Source organism: Notamacropus eugenii, chromosome 2 (assembly GCF_028372415.1).
Source record: "Notamacropus eugenii isolate mMacEug1 chromosome 2, mMacEug1.pri_v2, whole genome shotgun sequence".
Classification (NCBI taxonomy): Eukaryota; Metazoa; Chordata; class Mammalia; order Diprotodontia; family Macropodidae; genus Notamacropus; species Notamacropus eugenii.
This window is the reverse complement of record NC_092873.1, coordinates 66,150,441-66,172,440: the sequence shown is the minus strand read 5'-3', so window position 1 is coordinate 66,172,440 and position 22,000 is coordinate 66,150,441. Positions and strand designations below refer to the sequence as shown.

General features: G+C 43.2%; 1 protein-coding gene across 1 annotated transcript in view; it reads right to left on the bottom strand.

Moving 5' to 3' along the window:
- Window positions 1-1,573: 1,573 nt before the first annotated feature.
- ASB1 (ankyrin repeat and SOCS box containing 1) overlaps window positions 1,574-22,000 on the bottom strand; it is a 28,451-nt gene continuing 8,024 nt past the window's right edge. Inside the window, exons 3-5 of the mRNA XM_072640704.1 lie at window positions 18,475-18,777; window positions 12,622-13,007; window positions 1,574-5,788 (exon numbers count right to left, since the gene is read on the bottom strand). Coding sequence (XP_072496805.1) covers window positions 5,655-5,788; window positions 12,622-13,007; window positions 18,475-18,777 — 823 coding nt within the window. The 3' untranslated portion in view covers window positions 1,574-5,654. The remainder of the gene's footprint in view (window positions 5,789-12,621; window positions 13,008-18,474; window positions 18,778-22,000) is intronic.

The window sequence follows — 22,000 nt, the reverse complement described above, 5'->3', positions numbered from 1 at the left end:
TACCCCATATTCCTCAAAAGCATGTTATTTCTGGCACTATTATCTTCTCATAGTAGAGGTTAGCACCACCACCACCAATGACAGTAGTAGCTGACATCCATCTGGCCATTTCCAGTTCACAAAGAATTCTCATATTCACCATCACATTTATCTTATAATAATTATTGTTATCCCCATTTTACAGATGAGAAAACTGAGTGTCAACAAGGTAACATGATTTTCTCAAGGTCCCTGAGCTTGTACTTGGTAGAGCATGGATTCAGGCTCAAAGGCTGGAAGATCTTTAGCTGGAGTGTGGCAGAGGGGTCCCTTATTCCAGTCTGACATGGACCAGTTGGTCTCTGGATTCCTTTCTAGTTTGGAATCTCTGTCTTACGACTCCTTGGCCATGTCATCCACATGTGTCCTTCCTCCTTCTCTCACCATCACCCTTTCTTTTGTCAGCTTAGAATCTGTAAGGACAAAATACCTTCAAATGTTGGCATTTCACTCAATTGCAGAAGCTGATTGTATCTGGCATCAACCATTATAGACTTGCAAAATAAGTGGGGTGTGGGCAGTTTCACAAAAAGCCTCAGTTTTGAAAAGTCAAAATTTTAATTAAATTTTTCAAATGTCCAAGCTGGTAACGAGGTGTAAATCACTCCCGAGTGAGCAAGAGGTGCTGGACTGCTGGCCCACGACCTTCTATCTAATTAAAATAGCCTGAAGGCAGGGACCCCACTATTTATTCTTGTGCCCTCCTGAGATTGAGAAGTGGTGGGTTTTAATAAAAGATTGTTGAAAGAATATGAATGAATGAATTTGGGAGAAAGAGAAGTAAGTTGAATTTGATGTCATGAAAACAGAATCAGCCTTTGTCCTCCATCCTCCCTCTGACTCTACTAAGTGAAAGACCCCAGACAAGTCATTTCATCTCTCGATGCCTCACGCTTCTCTCTTGGACTATAGGGTCCTGAGGAAAGTGGTTAATCTGTATCAGGGGAGGTGGTATCCACACATCAATGCAACCATCGGAGCCCATCAAAATCAATACAAAGACAGAGCCAGGGGCCAGACTTCTGGTTCCAGTGGTGTAGGGGATTCCTGGACAAGGAAACTCCTTCTGTCAATGCAGGCTGCTACTTTTTCAATAACTTCTAGTTGGAGGGATACTTAGAGCACAGATATGTTAGGGGATTTGTGCGGGGGTGACCCAACCCTGTATATGTCAGAGATAGGACCCACACCTAGGAATTCCTGACTTTGGGGCTGGCTCCCTGACCACTACACAATTGTATAATAAATAGAAGTTGACCGTGCCCCCTTTCATCAATCAGTCACAGTGAAATCCTGAGTTTACAAAACCTGAATTCCAAGTACCCCTATCATTGCCCAGTATATTCCTAATGACCATCATAAGCATATACTCAGGAAGATCTCCAGCTCCCCCTCCAGGTGACGGGTCAGTGGCCCAGCTGAGCAAATGCTGGTGTTCTGGGCTCTGTCTCTCCTAGGTCTCTGATGTGTGGTCTATTTACTCAGGTTCTCTCTGTCCACATAATGTCATTCAAAGTCATGACAAACAAAAAGATGTGTTTCTACCAGTAAATTTTTAATGGTTTTCAATTTATTTGCACAGCCTGGGATGAGAGAGCACAGAGTCTGGCCCGCTTCACAGTTCTTTCATTGGAAAAGTCAGACATCTAAGGAAAATCTGAGGTGTCTATGGAAAGAAGAGGGGTCCAGGATGCATAACAAGGAACTAGGCTAGGAGGAGGACCCTTCACAACACTTTGAGAACCCAGAAATCAAACTTGGGGACCTGGTAATGAGCTAGCCACAGCCCTGGCCCACCTCCAAATCTTGTATCTTGCTTTTAAATGAGTTGCACTGGATTGAATATTTCTCTTCTTCCTGAGTTGTTGCTGAAAATCCAATCATTCATTGAGCAAATATTTATTAATCACCTACTGTATGCTAGGCATGGTGCTAGGCAATGGAGAAACTGAAACCAAAAAATAACAGCTCCTGTGTTTGAGGAGTTTACCTTCCTCTAGGGAGAAACAGAAACATGAAATAAGGACACAGGTAATTGAGACAAAATGTAGACAAAGTGAACACAAAGCAGCTTTGGGGAAGAGGGCCTGGATGAGGCTTCCTAGAGAGGTAGCCCTGAACTGGGAAGAGATCAGTAGAGAAGAACAGGTTCTAGTGGATAGAAAACTAGGCTAACCCATGCACTAGCACGGCCAACAGCAAGTCCCTATGCTCCATGTGATCCAGTTTCTGCATCTCTGGATCTGGAGTCAGACCATCTAGATTGGAAAATTAGATGGGGGGCGGGGTCACTGACAACCATTAATGCCCATTCAGGTTCTATCTTTTCACACCTGCTTACGATGGACCAAGAGTATTTTATTGAGTAACGGTGGCACAGCCATAGAGCCAGATTTCCAAACTGAAAGCACAGTAAATGTAAGCTCCTTAAAGGCAGGATGGTTCTGTTTAAAGTTCTGAAGCCTCATTGCCATGGCACCACTGCATTTCTAATTTATCCATGAGAATTTATTAAGTGCCCATAATGTGCCAAGTACTATGCCAGGTACTGGGGATATGATGACAAAAAATGGTCCAGTCCCTGTCCTCAAGCATCCTATACGCCTCTGAAGATGAGCTCCTTGTACATGTATCAGAGGCACTTAATAACTGTTCATTGAATGGAGCTAATCCCAAGGTAGGACCATAGACATCACGGTAGAAAGGACCTCCAAGGTCAGTAGAGGACATTGTCATATAGGGAGGTCATGTGACTTTTGGCCAGTGAGCTAGGATTTAATTCCATTTATCCATACGAACTGACCAATTCAATCAAATAGCTGGTTTTACTGATTTTTTTTCATCTCACTGGATTGATTGGATAAATCACCATTTGCTTTAGGGCTGAGCAGTCCCAGCCTCGGAGACCCAAAGATGACCAAGGAAAGCAGAATACCTGAGAATCCGTGGACAGAAATGGAAGCTAGAGAATCACAGGATCTCAAAGCTGGAAAAGACCTCTGAGTCTAGCCAGCCAACCAATCCCTGAATAAGAACCTGCTCATCAATAAATCCAAAAAAGTAGGACCCTTGAGTTTGGGATTCACAGTGCAAAAGGCTTACATTCAAATCCTACCTTGACACTTGCTTCTGGTGTGACCTTAAGCAGGTCACTTATGTTCTCTGAACTTCAATTTCCTTACATGTAAAGCAGAAGTGCTCCCTGTACCATCTACATACATGGGTTGATGTGGGCTAATGTATATAAGGTGTTTTGTACCTGAAAGTACTGTGTCATTATCATGATATTATGTGACTCCCCTCTCAGTCTCAGTTTCCCTCCTGACCCTCACAGAAGATCTCAGAGGCCCCTGCTAGCTCTGGAGCCATGAGAATCCTGTGAGTTTCTCTCTTAAGACCCTATAGGTCTGAGACACCAAGATGTCAAAGCAAAAAAGACAAATGCAATCAATTCTCCAGAAGGATTATGTGTCTAGCACCAAACATCTAGACATCTGGAAGCATCCACACACCTGACTGAAAAGCTGAAGTATGTGGTGTTTTTGCAACAGAGAATTTTTCCTCCACCCCTGCAACAGAACATATGCTCCTTGAAAACAAGGATTCTTATCTTTGCCTTTGCATCCCCAACACTAACACATAGTAGGTGCTTAATCAAAGCTTATCCCTTATCCCTTATACTGATTGTCCTGTATGTGATGGCAGTGAATGCTGTGATTGTAACACTTCTTCTACCTGCAGACTGGTGCGTATTGGATAATCCCTACATAATATAAAGTCTTAAAAGACAGTTATTGTTTCATTTACATTCATTCCAATGTTTGCACAATGCCTTATATACAGCAGGTGCTTAATAAATACTTAAACATTGGTTCATTTGTTTAGTTATAGCCTCTGAAACCAACCCATCTCTTTTTTGAAAGCTGTTTCATCTAGGGGATGGAAAGTGGAGAAATTAGGAGACACTCCAGGCTTATACTTGGACTGATACTTCACTGTTTGTGACTACACCATGTGTGGATTCAGGGGAAACTAAGGTCACGGTTTAACCTGACACAAATAGAGTTGAAAAAGGATCTTTGAAAGAATATGAGAAGTGACCAAGAAAAGTTAGTTACTCTGACTCACTAATGAAGGAATAGAAGGAATGAAGAAAGAAAAAGTGTCTGAGCGAGAAGGGGCTGAAGATGGAAAGGAAAGCCATTGAAAACATCACCCAACATGGTCACATGGACACTGTACAAAGCCCTCCAGTGAAAGGAAATCCTCTCCCTTTCACATAGCAATGCTGCATTCCTACCAAGTTTCCCATAAATTTGCCTCTTTAGCTACTGGCCATGATGCCTGGCTTGGACAAAAAGAATGGATCCATTGTTTTTTTCATGTGGCAGTTATTCAGATACTTGAAGACCATTTTCATGTCCTCCTCAAGGCTTCCCTTTTCTAGGTTGAACACCCCCAATTCCTTAAAACAGTCGTCAAATGTCATGGAATTCAATGTCCCTTCCACCTTGGCTGCCGTCCTTTGAGTATTCCCCATTCTGTCCATCTTGTTCCTAAAATATTTCCTCAAGAACTCAGTATTCCACACTGAATCTGAGCAGGGCTGAGTTAGAAAATGTCATCTTCCTTCTTCTCAACCCTTGTCTCCCTTAATCTGGGCCATGGCATCCTTGGCTGCCATTATAAGCAATTCCATTGTGTGTATAGATGACTATGTGAGCAGACAAATATACATATGGATTGAGAATGTGATAGTAGGAAATCCTGTCACGTATGGATTGGATGACCGACAAGATGACCACTAAAGCTCTTAATAACTCCCAGATTCTGTGATTTGGTGATATATCACACCTCCCAATACCAAATGCCAACTAATCTTTCAATAGAAGCCGATGAACATCAGTAGGCTCTGGTTTAGCCCGTTCTTCCTCTCTAAAATGATCTTTGACTTATTCTGCTTTTTTCTCATTATCTCCCTTATTAGAATATGAGTGCCTTGAGGGCAAAGATGATTTTTTTGCCTTTTTCTGTGTTCCCAACCTTTAACACAGCGCCTGGCACATAGGAGGTATTTAATAAATGCTTGTTGGCTAACATTTACCTTTGATTAAGTGCCTTTTCCCAAAATTAATTATTCACATCCATCAGATATTGAAGTAAATATTTCACTTCAGAAATATAAATATTCATACAGAAGCACATACACCATCAGGTTGCTAACTGCACTAGCGTTACCGAAACATTAGCTCTCCTCTGGAAGTTGGCCTATACCCTGGATACATATTCCATCCCCAATTCTGATTATATGCAGGTGGTTGTAACATCTCAGCTATGAAAATTCCACATAGGGATATTAAAGGGGGAAAAAAAAACATTAAACATAAGCCAAGGCTAGATCAAAGTCAATGGAGAGAAACTTCATAAAATACAGTGCATCGCCAAAAGCACCGGAGCTGGTTAACATCGGTATAACCAAGGCAATCTCTTGACCAACAGCTACTTGGGACATTTCTTAACAGTTCAGATGAACAGTAATGAACAGACACCAGTTTCATTCTTTAAATCACCTGCATTCCTCCTGGAGAAGCATCCCCACAATCATGCCTTGCATCTTAACTCTGCTCATAAAGTAAAAACTGTTTGATGGCATCAGGGAGAGGGAGAGAGGGTATAAGGTACAGCCGACACTTGCCAAGAGCCCTTCTCACTGCCACCCGGCACAGGCACAGCAAGGTCCTGGGGGCACCTAGAGAGGAGCAAAAGGAAAGAGAAAAAAGTCACTCAACGGCACCATCTCCTATGAAATGGAATCCAGGAATTGAGCTGCCCTGACCTCCCAGCTCTCAGAGCCACAGGTCTGCCTTGGGATGCTTCCTGGGAAGAGTCAAAGGGAGATGTATTATCTCCCCATTAGAACACAAACTCCTTGGTGGCATGAATGGCTTTTGCCTTTTATTTTCATCCTGAGAACTTACCACAGTATCACCTAGTAAGCACTTAATAAAAGCTTGTTGATGGATTAAGTCATTGGGCTAGTCAAAGGAAAAGAAAAACTGATGGGAATCTTTTCTTTGCTACTGCAGGTTTAAACCTGGTAATGGAACAAAATCCTCATCCTACTTCTCCAAGCTTTGGAGTTTCCTGGTTGTGAATACCTTCTCCTCCCTTAGACAGTGTTTTCATCATTCTGTTTTCTACGACTCTCCCTGTGTTCCTAACCCTAATTCTAGTTGTCAACATCCCTGAACTCAGACTGCAATCTGAGCCTCAAAAGGGGGCAGGGACTGTTCCAGAGACATACAATTAGAAAATGTCAGAGATTGCCCTTGAACCCAAGTTTTACTGTTATTATTAAGTCATTTTCAGTCATATCTGACTCTTTGTGACTCCATGTGAGGTTTCTGTGGCAAAGATACTGGAGTGGTTTGTCATATCCTTTTCCAGCTCATTTTGCAGATGAGGAAACTGAGGCAAGCAGGGCTAAGTGACTTGTCCAGGGTCACATAACTAGAAAGTATCTGAAGCCAGATTGGAACTCAAGAAAATGAATCTTTCTAACTCCAGACCTAGCACTCTACCCACTATGGAGCCACATAGCTGCTCAAGTCTTACTGACAAGTTAAATGCTCTAGCCACTGTGCCAAGCTGCTTCTCAAAATTAACGTGTATATAATATATTTATATATAATATACTAATATTCAGAATGTTTGACTTTAACAATGATTTAATTATTAATAGTAATGCTGATGAGTGGTGATTATTTTATTGTCATTATGTTTTAATGCAGTTCAGATAGAATGATTTGAGTACAAATCTTTACCCTGCTAGTATTCTTGTTATATGCACTGTTCTGTGGACTATGACTGAGGGTAGAAAATGGCTACTAATAATGGAACAAGGATATGAGGTCACAGGCTCCTGAAAGTGTCTTTGGGACAACTGCAGGAGACAAGGCTCCAGGGAAGACCCGGGGACCAGGCCTGTTTTCACAGGGCTCTAGTTCTTCTACTAGTTCTCTCTTATTTTGAAAGTTTTTCATTCTGTGTCAGTAGGAAATTGGGTCTTAAAAACCTTTGAAAGACTGAAGAATTTTGAACACCACCACCACCAATCACAATTTCAAAGGATTTGTGACAAAAAATGTTACCCATCCCCCAAGAGAGCACTGAAGAGCTCCGGCCTCAGGCTCAAGCAGATGTAGGACTTTTTCTTCCTGTTCCCTTCCTCCTTTTATTTTTTCCTTCTTTCTTTTTTTTTCCTTCCTTCCTTTTTCTTTCTTCCTTCTTTTCTCTCTCCTTTTATATTTCTTTCTCTCTTGATTTTTTCCCCAGCAGCTATGAAACACTTCTCAACAGTTTCTCTCTCTCCAGCTATGAAACACTTCTCAACAGTTTCTCTCTCTCTCCCTCTCTCTCTCTCTCTCCCTCCCTCCCTCCCTCCCTCCATCTCTCCATCTTCTCTCCCTTCCTCTCTTCCAGACAAGGGTAATGTAGGAATTTATTCAGCATGACTATATGTTCCTGTAATGGGTTTTGTTTTTCTTGCTTCTTGGTGGGTGGGTCAGAGGAGGAGAAGAGAGCGGGAGAGAATTTTGAATGGAAAATAAACAAAATGGAATTTTAAGGGAAAAGGGGAAATTCGGAGTTTCCAGTGTGATGACATCTATCAAAAACACTGCTCCTAGTTTTTCTGGCCCAAGATCCCGTCTGAGCAGCTGTGAGCAACAGTCCTAATGGTCATGATCCTTTGGTTGTAGTTGGGTCCTTTACTTATTGAATCCTTAAGGCTATCTGAGTTTTTTTCTTCATGGAGTGCAGTTGTCTGTTAGTTTACAAAGGACAGCAAGCTTTTGATGTCTAATTCTAGCACTTTGACTGTGTTTTTCTGGGTATCCAAGAGACGAGAATTTTTTGTGCTCCCCCCATAGTACTTTGCATAGCTTCCACCATTTTATTGCACAATCTTCAATGATTGATTGATGAGTCTGGTCCACACAAAAATAACTCCTCTTTAATTTCTGGTGGCAATGACATAATCATGAATCACCATCCTGAGTCCCTTTATTTCCACAAACAAATATTCCTGACTCAATCAACCCATCAACAAGCATTTATTAAGCACCTACTATCTGCCAGGCAATGGGAAGCTAGCCATTTCTCTGAGGTGTCTTTGTGAATGTATTGTTGGATTAGATTGTTATTGTTTATGGCACTAACATCCACTGTGTTGTAGTAGCAGATAGAGAGCTGAGGCAGGAATCAAGGAGACCTGAGTTCAAATCCACCTTCAGACACTTACTAGCTGTATGACCCTGGGCAAGTCACTTAACCCTATTTGCCTCAGTACCTCATCTGTAAAATGAAGATAATGGTAGCAAATGTCTTTCAGGAATTGGTATTAGGATAATATAATTCATATTAAGTTCTTAATATGATTATTATTAAAGTCACCCTCCAATCCCTCATCATGGAATAGAAGAAAACCTATATCAAAGAGATGCATGTTGTGGAAGACCTAGCCAAGCCAGGAAGACTTCAAGCAATGATCCAATGATATAGACCCAATGGTCTACTGTCCAAGGTCCAGCCTCAGCCAAGTTCAGAAAGGGCATGTACCAGGATGAATTCTTCAACAACATAAACCTTGGAAGACCATGGACAAAGCTATGACGTAGGAGTGGGGTTGGGGGGCTGCAATCTGTGTCAAAGGAGGGAAACCCAGTGCTGATGAGGTCACACAACCTTGGAGTATTTGGCATTATTCTCATTACAATTATTATCATAGTAAAATAGGAACAAAGTAAATCACCAATGGCCATAGGAGAACTTTGTGCCTTGCTCAGAATGAGAAGAGAGGCCTCCTGCTGTCAGTCTCTGTTTTCTGTACCACAGTTTTATCCTCCTTGTTCTACGACCCTCTGGATCCACTTCATTTGTGGGCAGCAGTCATCCACGAAGAGAATCCAACATCATCTTCCTACTGCCATTATCCTCCTCAAGGAGACAAATTCCATTTTTACAGCATGACCTACGTTCTACTATGTAGGAGGCAACCATTACGGAATTTGGTTCTTATTGCAAAAAGGTCAAATGAATTCTAATGACTAGAAGGGGAGGGGAACCAAGGTGAGAAACTAGAGAAGCTAACCAGACTTGCAGAATATTTCTCAAGAAATGCATTTGCTGCCTTGCAAATGAACATGTTAACCTTGGGTTCACTGGAAACCCAAAGATTTCCAAGTGAAGTGCCTGCCCTTAAGTAGGAATTAATGGCTCCACCTGAGTGAGTGATTACATACATCCCTGTTAGCAAAGGCAAAGAAGACTCCCTCATGGAGTTACTGAAGCCCAAACAAATAGTAAAGGCCTCTAGAGTCAGCCCAGCAACCGTATTTACCTGAAAAATATCCTCTCCCTAACTATTGCAAAGGTCAACAGGCCCAACCCAAGGCATTTCTCACCCATCTCTAAACAAAGGAGCTGCAATGAAGGAAGGCAGAGGTGTTCAGAGGGTCTTTTAAAGATAATACATTAGGGTGAGGCAGGGGTTGGAGGGAGGGAAAAAATTTGGAACTGAAAAAAATTTTAATTAATTTAAAAATAATTTACAAAAATAAATGTGTTTTGGTGAAGGAGACCACTTCCACAGAACAGATTAGATTTGGGAGATCAAAACAGCAACTGAATAAGTGGACCTCTTCAGAAAGGGGGGAAATTGTGGAAAGCACACCCTCCTTGCCTCCTCAGTCCTTAGAACTAGAAGTGAGAAGGCCTCAGAGTGAGGGTCCTGTGCCCAACAAAGAATGGATTTCTTTTCAATTTCCAATGTTGTTTTGTTTGATGTTGCTGTATAGAGAAAACCTTACTTGTTGCATCTATGTTCAATTTATAATTCCAATCCTAGTATATGGACCATTCATTCAGTAAACATTTTTATTTTTTTATTTATTAATAAACATGTGTTACATTTATAATTGTCATTACAACTAGATAATGGAGGGACTCAAAGTTTAGAGAACAAGATGGTTCTCATGGAACAAGATGGTTCCGTAAAGAGTCTTGGATTTGGGATCAGGGGACTTGATTTTAAGCCTGGCTCTGGACTTACTACCTCTATAATCTTCAGCAGTCACTAGACTTCCCCAAACCTCTGTTTCCTCATTTGTGAAATGAGGGGTTTGAACTAGAACACCTCTATGGGCCCTTCCAGATGAAAAGCCCATGATCCAAATAACCATCACATGGAAAACTACATGAAAAGAGCATCTGCACACTGGAAGATAATGTGCTAGTAAGGCCTGGGTGGGAAGGTCAAGGAAGGTTTCAGAGAGAAGAGAGAGTCTGAGTTGGGCTTGAAAGGATGAGTAGGAACTGAGCAGGTAAAAAGGTTGAAGATAAGTGAGAGACTGGGTGTGATTGTTAGCACTGGGTCCTTGAGGAGGGTGGAAAGAATGGCCTCAGTGGGAGATGGGGGGGGGCGGGAAGGTAGAGAGAAATCTGCCTTGGAGAGGACTAGAGCTATCTAACTCTTCTGTGACCAGAGGAAAGAAAGGAATGGAATAGAAGATGCTGCTATGCAGCACTCTATGTAGTTGCCAAAAACTGGAAGTCAAGGGGATGTCCATCAATTGGGGAATGGCTGAATAAATTATGGTATATGAATGTAATGGAGTACTATTGTGCCATAAGAAATGATGAACAAGAAGACTTCAGAGAGGCCTGGAAGGACTTATATGACCTGATGCTGAGTGAAAGGAGCAGAACCAGGAGAACTTTATGCACAGCAATGACCACAGTGTGTGAGAGTTTTTTCTAGTAGACTTAGATTTTTGTAATAACACAAGAACTTCTTACAAAAAAAAAAAATCCCAATGGTGGTTCTCAAGGCAAAATGCCTTCCACACTCAGAGAGAGAAATATGGAAGTCACTCACATAATGTAACAGATCATGTTTGTGTATGTGTATGTGTTTGTGTATCATGTTCTGATTTGTTATACGATTTCTTTCATTTATCTTAGTCTGACTACATAGCATGACTATAGTGAAAATATACTCAATAGGAAAGTATATGTAGAATCTATACAGAATTGTATGCAGTCGTGGGGAGGGAGGGGGGAGTGGGGGGTAGGTGGGGGGGATAAAATCACAATTGTATGGCAGTGATTGTTAAACATTAAAAAATAAAAAAAATAAAAAAATAAATATAAAGAGAATAAATACAAATAAATATAAGAAAGGTAAATAAATATATTAGGAAGTCAAAAAAAAAAAAAAAAGAAGATGCTGCTATGACTTTAGGATGAAGGAGGAGAGTGGAGAGAGTCCATGTTGGACCGCCTTAGTCCTCTCAGTGACCAGTACTGGGATTTGAGTGGCTTGGAGCTACAAGACAAGGAGGATAGGGTACCAAAGAGAAGAGGTGCTGGGGGAAGTGATGGTGGCAGTTGATAAAAGTAGACTAAGAGAAGCTGGAGCTGATTAACACATCTGGAAGTAAGTCAGAGAAGTCGTCTGAGGGCTTTTTCTTAATATTTCATAACACAGAGCAACAGCAAAGGAATGAATCAGTGGATGTTATGGAGGGTTATGTGTCCCTCAAAGGCACTAAAGATTATTTGTATAATGTTGTACTTTGTCTTTATTTGTTGGGACAAACATATCTATCCTGCCAAAAGAATATAAACTCCTCAAGAACAGAGCCTGGATCCCATTTGTTAGCAGGAGTGAAAACCATGGCCAAAGGAGTGGAGGACAAGGGAGTAGAGGCCACAGAATCGAGGTGTTGTGGTCTGGGAAGTCACAAAGATGGTGAATGGAGCCATATGGCACCTGGGCCATCTTTTCCAGAACAGTGGTATTCATTCAGTTCCTGTTTAAAGAGGTCAAGTTTGAAAGGGGATGGGACATACATTAGGGTGGCTTGTCATAAAGATAGTTGTGGAGCAGTGATGTCTTAGGTACCAGGCCAGCTCTAGATGAGGCACTCTGCCCAATGAGAAGCCCAGAGCTCCAGGATCAGAGCCAGACACCCAATTGTATGGAGCAAGGGGATGCTCTGTCCGCATATCTCCTTTTCTAGCCTCTCACATTTCTCCTCATCATGGACTCTCTATTCCAGTCAAATTGGGTGCCTTGCCATTTTCCATTCTCCTCCTATGTTCCTCCTTCTCTGTTGCTTTGTTCATGCCATCCAGTGTACTTGAAATGAACTTTTCCCCTGCCCCACCTCTGCTAGCATTGTACCTTTGTCCCTCATGTCTCCCTCCTCAAATCTGTCCTTGTGTTTTACCTGGAATGTTCCCATGCATTGATTTGACCCAGCATAGTGCTCAATATATACAGTAGACATGTGTTGGATTGAATTGATATATCTTACTTAACTTTGTATCATAGTTATATGTGAATATCCCTTCCCCCATCTTCCATTCCCCAACCAGTAGACTGTAGCCCCTTGAAAACAGGGTCTATGTAGTTCATATTTTTTCTATCCCAGCACCTGGCACAGTATGCACACAGTAGGTGCTCAACAAATCAATGGACTTAAGGGCACCAGTAGGTCTGAAGCTCATTGCACTTACTCCTCGCTTCTTTGAAAACCTGCAAAGCTTCTGGGTTCACTTTCACTCTTCCTCTTGACTCGGCATTCAAGGCTTCCCACTTCACCAGATTCAGGTTGGCACCAAAGTCGACCAGCAGGCTGACAAATGCAGCCTCACAACCATGACGCAGAACAGCATCCATGACACAGACTGGGGAGCCCCTGCAGAAGCCCTGGACGTTGACAGGGCCGTGGCAGTTGAAGTCAGGGTTAGCCCCAGCTTGAAGGAGCAGCTTGAAGCACTGGAGGTTGTGGTAGGCTGCACTGATGTACAGCGGGCAGACCACCAGGGATGTGAGGCGGCGGGAAGAAGGAGGAGGCACCCCAGGAGCCAGGTAGTGATTGACGTCCACATCTGCCCCATACCTACAAGAAAGCAGAAGCAAGGTCAGACATACTCACGTGCCTAATAGAGACACTTATTCTGACACAAACCAAGCCACCAGGCCACTTCCACATCAACCCTCATACACATCCATCAATTCCTCCATTAACAAGACTGTCATGTTGGTTAAGGATCACAGGAGCCATTCTGTTAACTCTGGCCTCAGCCAACTCTGGATATAGCCACACTAAGTGAATGAATCTGATCATTCTGAGGGGAAAGAGAAAGCAGTTGGTGATGACTTATGATAGCTATTAACCATGGCAAAGACTGTGTTTTCAAAAATGTAAATCAGAGTTTTGACAAAGAGAAGCCTGACCATGTAGATGATTGGGGCTCTTGCCTGGGCCCCCTCCCTCCCCTCCCCTTCCCTCCCTTTCACTTCCCTTCCCTTCTCTTCTCTTTTCTTCTCTTTTCCCTCCACCCCACTTCCATGGACAATGATCATCTGCATGCAGATGATCTTCACATCCATCTCTCCAGCCCGAGCTGCTCCCCTGACCTCCAGGCTCACATCTTTACTTGCCTCTTGGCCCAATCACCCTCATTAGCTTTTCCCTCCCATACTCCCTTCTTCTTCACTTTCTTTGTACTACCAAGAGACTCAGCTCCTGCGTCCCACAGCCCAGATGCCAGCCTCACTGTCCTGGCGAGATCCAATCAGGTGCCGGGGCTTGTGGACTTTACCTTCATAAGATTTCTCCTGCAGCCTCTCCTCCCTCCTCTGATACTGCCCCAACCTCAGTGCAAGCCCTTATCATCTCCCACCTAGACTCATTCAGGAGCCTGCTGATGGGCTTCCCTGCTCAAGCCCCTCCCCCTCTTCCTTGTACCTGCCAGATAGAATCTTCCTAATTGGTCTGACCAGGTCTCTATTCCTCATTCAATAAATTCCAGTGGCATCCTATTACCTTCAGGATCAAACAAAAAATTCTGTTTGACTTTTAGAGCCCCTCATATTCTGAATCCTTCCCCCTTTCCTGTCTTCTAACACCTTACTCCTCTCCATAGACAGAACTCAACTCCAGTGACAATACCCCTTGCTCTTCTCCTGCCTCCCAGTATTTGCACTTTCCCCCATGATTGGAACTCTCTCCTTTCCCATCTCTGTCTCTGACTTCCTTCTGATCTCAGCAGTGGATAGAGTGAGGGGACTGGAGTCAGAAAAAGTTCATGAATTCAAATCCAGCCTCAGACAAGTCATTTAACCCTCTTTGCCTCAGTTTCCCCATCTGTAAAATGAGCTAGAGAAGGAAATTACCAACTGCTGCAATATCTTTGCCAAGAAAGCCCCAAATGGGGTCATAAAGAGGCAGACATGACTGAAACAACCAACAAAACTAAAAGAACAAAATGTGCAAAAAGCCATTCTCAATCCTCCTTAAACTTAGTGCCCCCTGCTGAGATTGTCCCCAATCCATCCCGTCTATCTCTTGTCTGTAGATCATTGTTTACATCTTCTCTCCTCCATTAGTCTGGGAGCTCCTGGAGGACAGGGACTGCTTTCATTATCATTATTATCACTGATCACAATAATATCCACAATGCCCAGCATTTACATCGTGTTTCAGATTCACAAAATTATTTGCATATATTATCTCATTGGACCCTCATAACAGCCCCGTGAAGTAGGAGTTGTAATTATCCTAACTTTACAGAAGAGAAAACAGAATCTAAGAAAAGCTAAATGACTTCAGGGTCTCATCGTTAGTTCAGTGTCTGAGGTTGAATGTGAATCAGATCTTCTTAAGTCCAAGTTCACAGCTCTACCCACTATACCATCCACCTATGTTTGATCCCCAGCACTTAGCAAAGTGCCTGACGCATAGTAGGTGCTCAGTAAATGATTGTTGACTAACTGATTTGTAGCATTTAGGGTTAATTCCATGGAAATCGCTGTTTCTGAATGATCCATCAAAAGCACTGGGAAATTTCAGCAGGAGACACTTAAGGGTGACATGAGGGCTGTCTTCCAGTACCTGAAGGACTATCCTACAGAAGCTGGATGAGAGCTAAAAGCGATTGAGAAGGTTTTCAAAGAGGTGCATTTTGGTGGGATGTGAGGAAAGTTTCCTGAGAGATATGCCCATCAGAAAGCACACGAGATGCCTGGGGCTATAGGGGGGTTGACACTCCTTAGTGGAGGTCAGAAGGAGAATCTCAGCTCTGCCGTCTGGGCCCCCTCCATCTCAGGGCTCCCTCTATCTCTGATTTCCTCCTCTCTGAGGCTGATGTTACTGCTCATTTGGAGCACATACTCAAGCAACTTGATTGTCTCCATTTGGGAGATAGAGACTTGCCCACAGTTAGGGAAGGACTGGAGCCAAGACTCTATGTCCGATCCCAAGGCTCACGGCCACACTCAGCTCATTCGACTGCTGAAGCACAGACATGCAAAGTGCATGGATTAGGTGTCCTTCCTCTCCATCCTAAACTGCACAGCTGGTGACAGCTGGAGGGGGAAGCAAGGCGCCCCGGGTCTGTGAGTGTACCATTCTGTGCTCTCAGAGGGCAGAAGCTAAGCCCTGTCTTCAAGCACTAGGCAAATCCAACAGTGATAGCAAAGGCAAAGTCTAGACAGGCCAAGCAGGACCCAAGGGTGTGACTTGTGTTTTCAATCTTGTTCTTGGACTCTCTTTGTAAAAGGAAATGATGACTTGAAGAAGAGTCAGACTGATAACATCAGACATGTGTGTGCATGTGCACATGTGTACATGCAAGTGTGTGTGCTTCCAGGGAAGACATAGCATGAGGACTTCGGAGGCTCAGAATGCACATAAAAGAAGATTTTTTATTTCTTTTCAATCTGGTCTTTTGTGAGACATGGGGGATGGGAGTGGTGAAGCCAGCAGTTCCAGAATGCAATCCACTTTTATGATCTCTCCTGCACTATTCAAAGCCTATTCCACAAGCACTTTCCCTTGGGGAGACCAAGGAATTGCAACCGCAGCTGCCAGGCACTGGTTATTAAAGCCAGTTAGACATCAGCCCCCAGCCTCCCACCCCTATTCATCTGGGTAAACATGAAGTGTCTGTGTTAAAATGAAGGCTCAGTCTTCACTCTCAGACCCTACTTATGCATGGTAGTGATCTGGAGAAGAATGGACTCTTGGGATCTAGAGTCAGAAGGGACCTCAAAGGTCACCTAATCCAACACCATTTTAGAGATAAGACAACTTAAATAAGCCCTTTAAGTTTGAGGCCCGTAGAGGTTAAGCAACTTGACAAGGTCACATGGGTTCTAAGTGTCCAAGATGGGATTCGAAGCCAATTCAAAACCAATCGCCCTTCTGTCCATAGAAATCCTAAATATACCATTCTAAATTATTATTCATTAAATCCTCTGAACAAACAAACAGAAATCTCACTATTTGCTTCACATATTAAACTCATTTTAAAAAGGAGACCTACCAAAGCCCCATTAAAGGAAAAAAAGGAGGGGGGAGAGTTTTCAAAATAACTCCTTGTAGCTGGTTCAGAGCAAAGGATCTTCCAAGATATTTGTATTTTTGGGCAATATGACAATCTGGTATTAGCTTAGCTGTGGAAGAGACATCCCTTCATCCTCTCATAAAAAGATATTGGATGGGGGCCAGTTAATTTTAATCCTGAATATTTTCCAAAATTCCCCTCTTGCTTTTAATATTGCTGGCAAACTGTCGCTGGGGAGAACCGTATAAATCAATGCCTCTCACGCATGCATAGAAACACCACTTGTTACAGAGCCTTGCAGTAATATTATTCCTAGGGAATTGGGGAGGGGAGATTTAAAGCTGTAGCCCAGGAGTCCCACTGAGCCAACTTCAAGAATGACAGGGACAGGGGAGAAGCTGGCCCCATTTGAGGGAAAGGAGAGACGGCAAGAACACAGAGGCATCGATGTAAATTGAAAGGGGAATGTAGGGGTCAAAGAAGTGCAGGTTCTGAGTTAAATGGGACCTTGGAAATCATCTCAAAATACCCTTCCACTTTATAGATGGAGAAACTGAGGCCCAGGGTATTCTAGGACCTTGGACTTAGGTCAGTCAGCCAGTCCAATCCCCCTTTTTTACAGGAGTGGAACTCAGGCTGAGAAGGGCAGCCAGGGATTTCAGAAGTTGGCTGATCCAGCCCCTTGACTTTACTGAGAGCAAGGGAAGGCCTGAGAGTTGAGGGACTCACCGAAGGTCCCACACGGAGGAGGTGGCACAGTCCAGGTATGCTCCCCTTCTAAAGTCTCTGCTTTTCGGTTCAGCAGCCTGAGCTCTTGCTCAGTCTTAGTACCCATTAATCATCGCCTGAAAGTGTGCACAGGGTCCTTGAATGTCCCTTCCAGCTCCAAAGTTATGATCCCATGAAATTCCTTCCCTAGAACAAAATCTGGTCTTGGCAGACTCTCTTCTTTGGAAAGGACCTTGGATGCCGTCTGGCTCAACTTCTTCATTTTACCGATAAAGAAACTGAGGCTCACAGACACTGCAGAGTGAAGCAGGGGCAGAGATGGAAATACAGTGTATGTCTCCTTACAAGTAACTATCCTTTCTAATACACCAACTTTGTGGTTGTTCAGTCAGTCACTCTTCATGACCCTACTTGGGGTTTTCTTGACAAAGACTATTTACTTATTTTACAGATGAAGAAACTGAAGCAAACAGGGTTAAGTGATTTGCCCAGGGTCACACACCTACTAAGTTTCTGAGGCCAGATTTGAACTCAGGAAGATGAGTTTTCTTGATTCCAAATCAGTGCTCTAGCCACTGTGACACCAACTGAGCTCCTCATGTTAAAAGTCCCTCACTCTATTGTAGAAGGGCAGGAGGATTTTGAAGTCTGAGTTTCTGGAGAAGGCAGAGCATCTGAATGTGGCATCCTCAGTCAGTGCAAAGTTTCTAGTCAACTTGGATTTATGGATCTGGAGTCAGGAAGACCTGAGTACAAATTCTGCCTCCGATACTTAGCTCTGTGATTTTGGGCAAGTCATATAACCTCTGTTTGCCTCAGTTTCCTCAACTGTATATGAAGATAATAATAGCACCTACCTCCCAGAGTAGTTGTCAGGATCTGTAGAGTGCTTAGCATAATGCCTGGCATAATAGATTTCACTAAATGTTACCGTTGTTATATTCCCTAGGGGGTATAGGACCGCACAAAGGATAAGCTACAGTGAGTGATTTTAAGTCCCAAAGATGGGATCAGTGACCATGGCAGAGAAACTACGACTCACCAGGCTGTCCCATAGTGACAGAGAGCTGATTAATGGTCCAGTCTCATTAGACTCTGCTTGGGCTACCTTGAAGTAATAGAGTCACAGAATCATTTAAAGTGAGGAGAGACCTGGGTTCAGATCCTGCTTCTGACATGTAACTGCTATATGCAACTGGGCAAGTCACTGAGCTTGTCTAAGCCTCAGTTTCCTCCTCTGGACAATGGGGATCATCACAGCCATACTATTTGCTTCTCCTCACTTACCTGATCAGCTCCTTCAGAATGTCAGCTCTCCCCACCCGGGAGGCATGGTACACTGGAGTGCTGCGGTGATGCCGGCTGCCATTAGGGTCAGCTCCAGCTTCCAGGAGGATCTGGGTACATTCCAGATGGCCATTCACCACTGCCACATACAAGGCAGTCTGTCCCTTCACATCCACAAGGTCAATCTCAGCCCCTTTCTGAATCAGGAAGTCCACACAGTTCCCATGGCCTGCAGTGGCTGCAATGCGCAGTGGGGTACAGGGAAGCCAGCCGCAGCACCAGACTGATTTCTCATTGATCCGGCTGAGAAGACAGCAGAAACAGGAAATTTAGCTTTGTTGGAGTGAGCCCTGAAAGTAGATGAGGCAAGAGAATTCATCTTTAAATGGAAACATACTGAACAAAGACATGACCATGGTCTAGAAATAGACAGAGACACAGACATAGATGAGTTCCAGGTATAAGGAACTTAGAGTGGGAAAAACTTCAATGATTACCCAGTTCCACTGTCTCACCATTTGACAGAAAAGGCAACCGAGCCTTATTTTTACAGATATTAACATCAGATATACCTTTAAGGCTTGGATAGAGGCAAGAAGCTATGGTGTGACAGGTCAGAGATGGGACATCAAGCAGAGCGAGAATGAATTTGAGAGATCATCTTACAAAAGAGGAAACTGAGGGAGCCTCTCTCAGAGAGATAAAGTGACTTTCCTATTGCCTGTAGGATAAAACATAAAATCCTCTATTTGGCATGTCAAGTATTTCAGAATCTGGTTTCAAACTTGTTTCTAGGTTTGTTTCCAGTTACTCCCCTCCCAATTCTCTGTTCCAGTCAGGTTGCCTATTTGCTATGCCCTGTAGATATTTCATCTCCCCACTATGTGCCTTTGCAGGAAGAGCTGCCCATGACTAGAATATTCACCCCTCTTGTCTTTACCTCAGGCCCAGAGGAGAATAGATTGGGAGAGAAAAGGGACCTCCAAAGTCATCTCCAACTCCCTCATATCAGAGATGAGGAATTGGGGGCTCAGATAGCATAAGAAGCTGACCCAATTCACACAGATAGTAAATGTTAGTCAGAATTCGACCCAAGGCTGAACCTTAGTTCCCTTTAAGGCTCTGGGGGCCTGGCCACCCTCATTTAAGGACCTTTTCTACATAAGCTATTGTTATCTTACGGATTTTCTTAGAATAATCCAAGTGAGTTTGGTGAGATGAAGGAAGGAATAATAATCATTTGAGATAAAGTTCCCTAGATGGCACCTGGTCCATGAGAGCCCAGAGTCTCTTATAGAGGCTTATGGGCGCAGAGCACATTTTATAGATAAGGAAACTGAGGCACAGAATGTTAAGGTAACACTGCTAGTCTAGTCTGTTAACCCTGCATCTCTTCTAGAGGTCCCTGGGCCATGAGGTACAACATGAGAAGAAAGTAGTTTTGCATAATTTTAGAGGTGGGGAAATTGAGGCACACTAAGGATGAGTGACTAGCTCAAGATCACTTCACTGCTAATTAGATGTGGTGACCCAGAGTCCAGAGTTTTTTTCATCTAGTGATGGGAGAGGACCCTCTGTCTACCCTCTTCCACACTGGCCCTCCTTCTGCCTAGTCACACATGGCTCAGCTCTAATCAGAACTACTACCAGATGGAACAGTAGCTGAGAATAAGGCCCAGGATGGGAAAAAAAAACCTTTGGGATACATAGTAGGCAAGTGAAGAAAGCTGGCATCAGAAGAGCTATTGATTCATCCATCCTTACATTTTATTGACAAACTCATCACTAATCTTCCCTAGGATAAAGAGGAAAAATTATCCAATCAGGAGTTCCTGAAACCAAAGCAGTGACCCCCCTGAAATAGGCACTAGGTCTGACCCCTTCATTTTAGAGAAGGACCCTGTGACCCAGAAGTCACAGGGCAAGTTAGTGGGAGGGCCAAGAGAAGATCTTCCTCCCTTCCCCCTCCAGAGGCCAGGACAACAGCAACCAAAGCACCTTCCAGCCTGATTCTGGAGGGGGACAGACAAGTGGGAGAGAAAACATTCAGAAAGAAAAGCACAAAAGCAGTGGTTTCACAGGTAGGAATTCCCCTTAGATTACGTGACATCCAGCCCCAGCTGCAGCAAAAGCTCAGCAGAGTTGACTTTGGCCTGGGCTCATATCCTATCTGCATGGGAGACTAATTCCTTTGGCAGGGCTGTGTGATGACCACCCTTCTCAGATTGAGCTCTGCCCTTTAAACATTGATGTCCCTCCTAATGAGGGAATGTGCAACAACCCAGGAGGAAAGGAAATGGGCTCTCTGAGTTGCTCTCTGGGAACCAGCTGCAGAGATGCCATTAGAATGGCTCATCTGGCAATATATCAATTAATAAACTGGGTAACCTCATTACAAGAAAAATCACAACCCTTCTGGGCCTCAATTTCCTCATCTGTAAAAAAAGTGTTGTAAGAGTTGAGGTAGAGCAGAGAGAATAATTTATTTGGATTCAGAATTTAATTCAGTTCAACCCACATTCATTTTGTACCAGGTGCCAGGCATTGTACTAAAAGTTGGAGATCCAAAGGCAAAAATGAAACTCTTTCTGGCATTCAAGAAACTTCTACTCAACTCGGTTTGAACTGCCTCTTAATTAATCAGTGTGTGACCTTTAGAAAAATCTCTTCTCCCCTCTAAGCCTCAGTTTCCTCATCTGTAAAACGAGGGAGCTGAATTGGCTTATTTCTAAGATTCCTTCCAGCTCCATGTTTCAACTACTCAGAAAACAACCACTTTCTCCATTCTTGGGGAGAGGAGAGGACAGAAGGAGATCAAGTCATGACCACTGCTCACGGGAGACTTCCAGTGTAAGACTGGCCCAGGACACGGGGACATATGAACAATATAAGACTTGATGAATGTAAGTGATAATTGGGTCTCAGCTTCTTCCTAGTCTCTCCCTATTTCAATCCATCCTCCACACAGCTACAAAATAATCTTTAAAAAAAATTTTAAAATATTTTATTCTTCCCCAATTACATGTAAAAACAATTTTTAACATCCATTTAAAAAAATTTTAGTTCCAAATTCTCTCCCTTCCCTCCTTCCCCTCTCTTGGAGAAGGCAAGCAAGTTGTTACAGGTTATACATGTGCGGTCATGCAAAACATTTCCATATTAATGTTGCAAAAGAAATCAGATGGCAAAGAGAGAGAGAGAGAGAGAGAGACAGAGACAGAGACAGAGACAGAGACAGAGACAGAGAGAGACAGAGAGACAGAGAGAATATGAGAGGAAATAAAAAATAGTATGCTTTGATCTGCATTCAAACTCTATCAGTTCTGTCTCTGGAGATGGATTGCATGTTTCATCATGAGTCCTTTGGAATTGTCTTGGATCACTGTATTGCTGAGAAGAGCTAAGTCATTTACAATTCTTCACCGTACTGTATTGCTGTCACTGTGTACAATGTTCTTCTGCTTCTGCTCAGTTCACTCTGCATCAGTTGATGTAAATCTTTCCAGGTTTTCCTGAAAGCAATGGG